The sequence below is a fragment of the Tupaia chinensis genome, unplaced genomic scaffold (genome assembly GCF_000334495.1).
Source record: "Tupaia chinensis unplaced genomic scaffold, TupChi_1.0 Scaffold000528_1, whole genome shotgun sequence".
NCBI classification, from domain to species: Eukaryota; Metazoa; Chordata; class Mammalia; order Scandentia; family Tupaiidae; genus Tupaia; species Tupaia belangeri.
In genome coordinates, this window is record NW_006160041.1 from 115473 (window position 1) to 116880 (window position 1408).

The 1408-nt window shown below is 42.3% G+C and overlaps 1 protein-coding gene across 1 annotated transcript; it reads right to left on the bottom strand.

The window, feature by feature from the left end:
- Positions 1 to 210: 210 nt before the first annotated feature.
- LOC102490522 (40S ribosomal protein S20) lies at positions 211 to 558 on the bottom strand. The gene has a single exon (XM_006157036.1). The coding sequence runs from the start codon at positions 556 to 558 to the stop codon at positions 211 to 213; it is 348 nt and encodes a 115-aa protein (XP_006157098.1).
- Between the last annotated feature and the right edge of the window lie 850 nt (positions 559 to 1408).

The following is a 1408-nucleotide window of genomic DNA, read 5'->3' on the forward strand; positions in this document are numbered from 1 at the left end:
CTAGCAATGTAACCATTATGCCATCTGCTGGTCTCAAGGTCACACCACCTTTTTTTTTTTCCTATAGGGCACATGCACTTGCTAGAGAAACAAATCATGAGAAAATCACCCCCCAGGAGGGATGGCCACACCACAATGGAGAACTCCATTCTCCTTTCAGGATTTTTTTTTTTTTTAACAGATGATAATCAATGTATTAAAATAGTTGACTTAGGCATCTGCAATGGTGACTTCAACCTCAACTCCTGGTTCGATACTGATGGAAGTAATCTGTTCAACAATCTCAGAAGGACTGTGCAAATCAATGAGTCGCTTGTGGATTCTCATCTGGAAACGATCCCAAGTCTTAGAACCTTCACAAGGTGTTTTTCTTGTAGTGATTCTCAAAGCCTTGGTAGGCATCCGAATCACCTTGAGGTTCTTTTCCTTTGCACCTCTGATTAAGTTAGCACATACTTTCTCCAGGGACTCTACGTTGAGGCTGGCTAAAGTCATTCTAATTTGGTGAATAGCCACCTCCGGCTCCACAGGTGTTTTTCCAGTATCTTTAAAAGCCATGGCGGTGGTGTGGCTTCCTGACTGACTTGTTCGCGAAAGCGAACAGCGGTGAGTCAGGAGCAGAGCGGGCCACCGGAACTCTGTGCCACCTGCATCCGCTTCTTCTGCCTCCTTTCAGGATTTTGGACACACACGCACATGTGCCAGACATGAGGGTTTTTGTTTTGTTTTATTTTGTTTTTTAATTTATTTTTCAAAAGAGGTTTTTATTATAAGGTGTGTGTGTTCACTGGAAAGACAGAGACAGAGAGACAGAAAGTAAGAAATCACCCCCTCGGGGAGATAGCCACGCTGCAATTCCTTCTCCTGCATTCTCCTCTCAGGATCTTGGGCACACATGTACACACGCTCAGTGTGAGTTTAAGCCACTGGGTCTGGGACTTGAACCATGGTGGCCTATGTGGGGGTCCAGTAACGTAACCATTACACCATCTGCTGATCCCCCTGGCTGTGAGTTTATAGCTGCTAGGTCCGGGACTCAAACTGCGATCAACTACATGGGAGTCCAATGACATATTATGGCATCTGCTGGTCCCACACGCCTCTTAATATTATCACATTGAGGGTTAAGTTTCAACATGAATTTTAGAGGGAACAAAAATATTTAAACCGTAGCAGTAAACATTGTATCCTATTTCATCCCCTTACTTCATACACTCCCCAAAAAGAAGACTCCAAAAAGTTCATGGAAAAGGGAATTAAAGTACAAGTTTATTTTGGCGCAAAATTTTTTGAAATCATGCATAGTTTCTTCATAATACACTTTTCCCATGAAATTTTTAAAATACCCCTCCCCACATACTTACAGCATCACCCATTTAAAAGAAATAAAAATGAAATTATGCTTTAC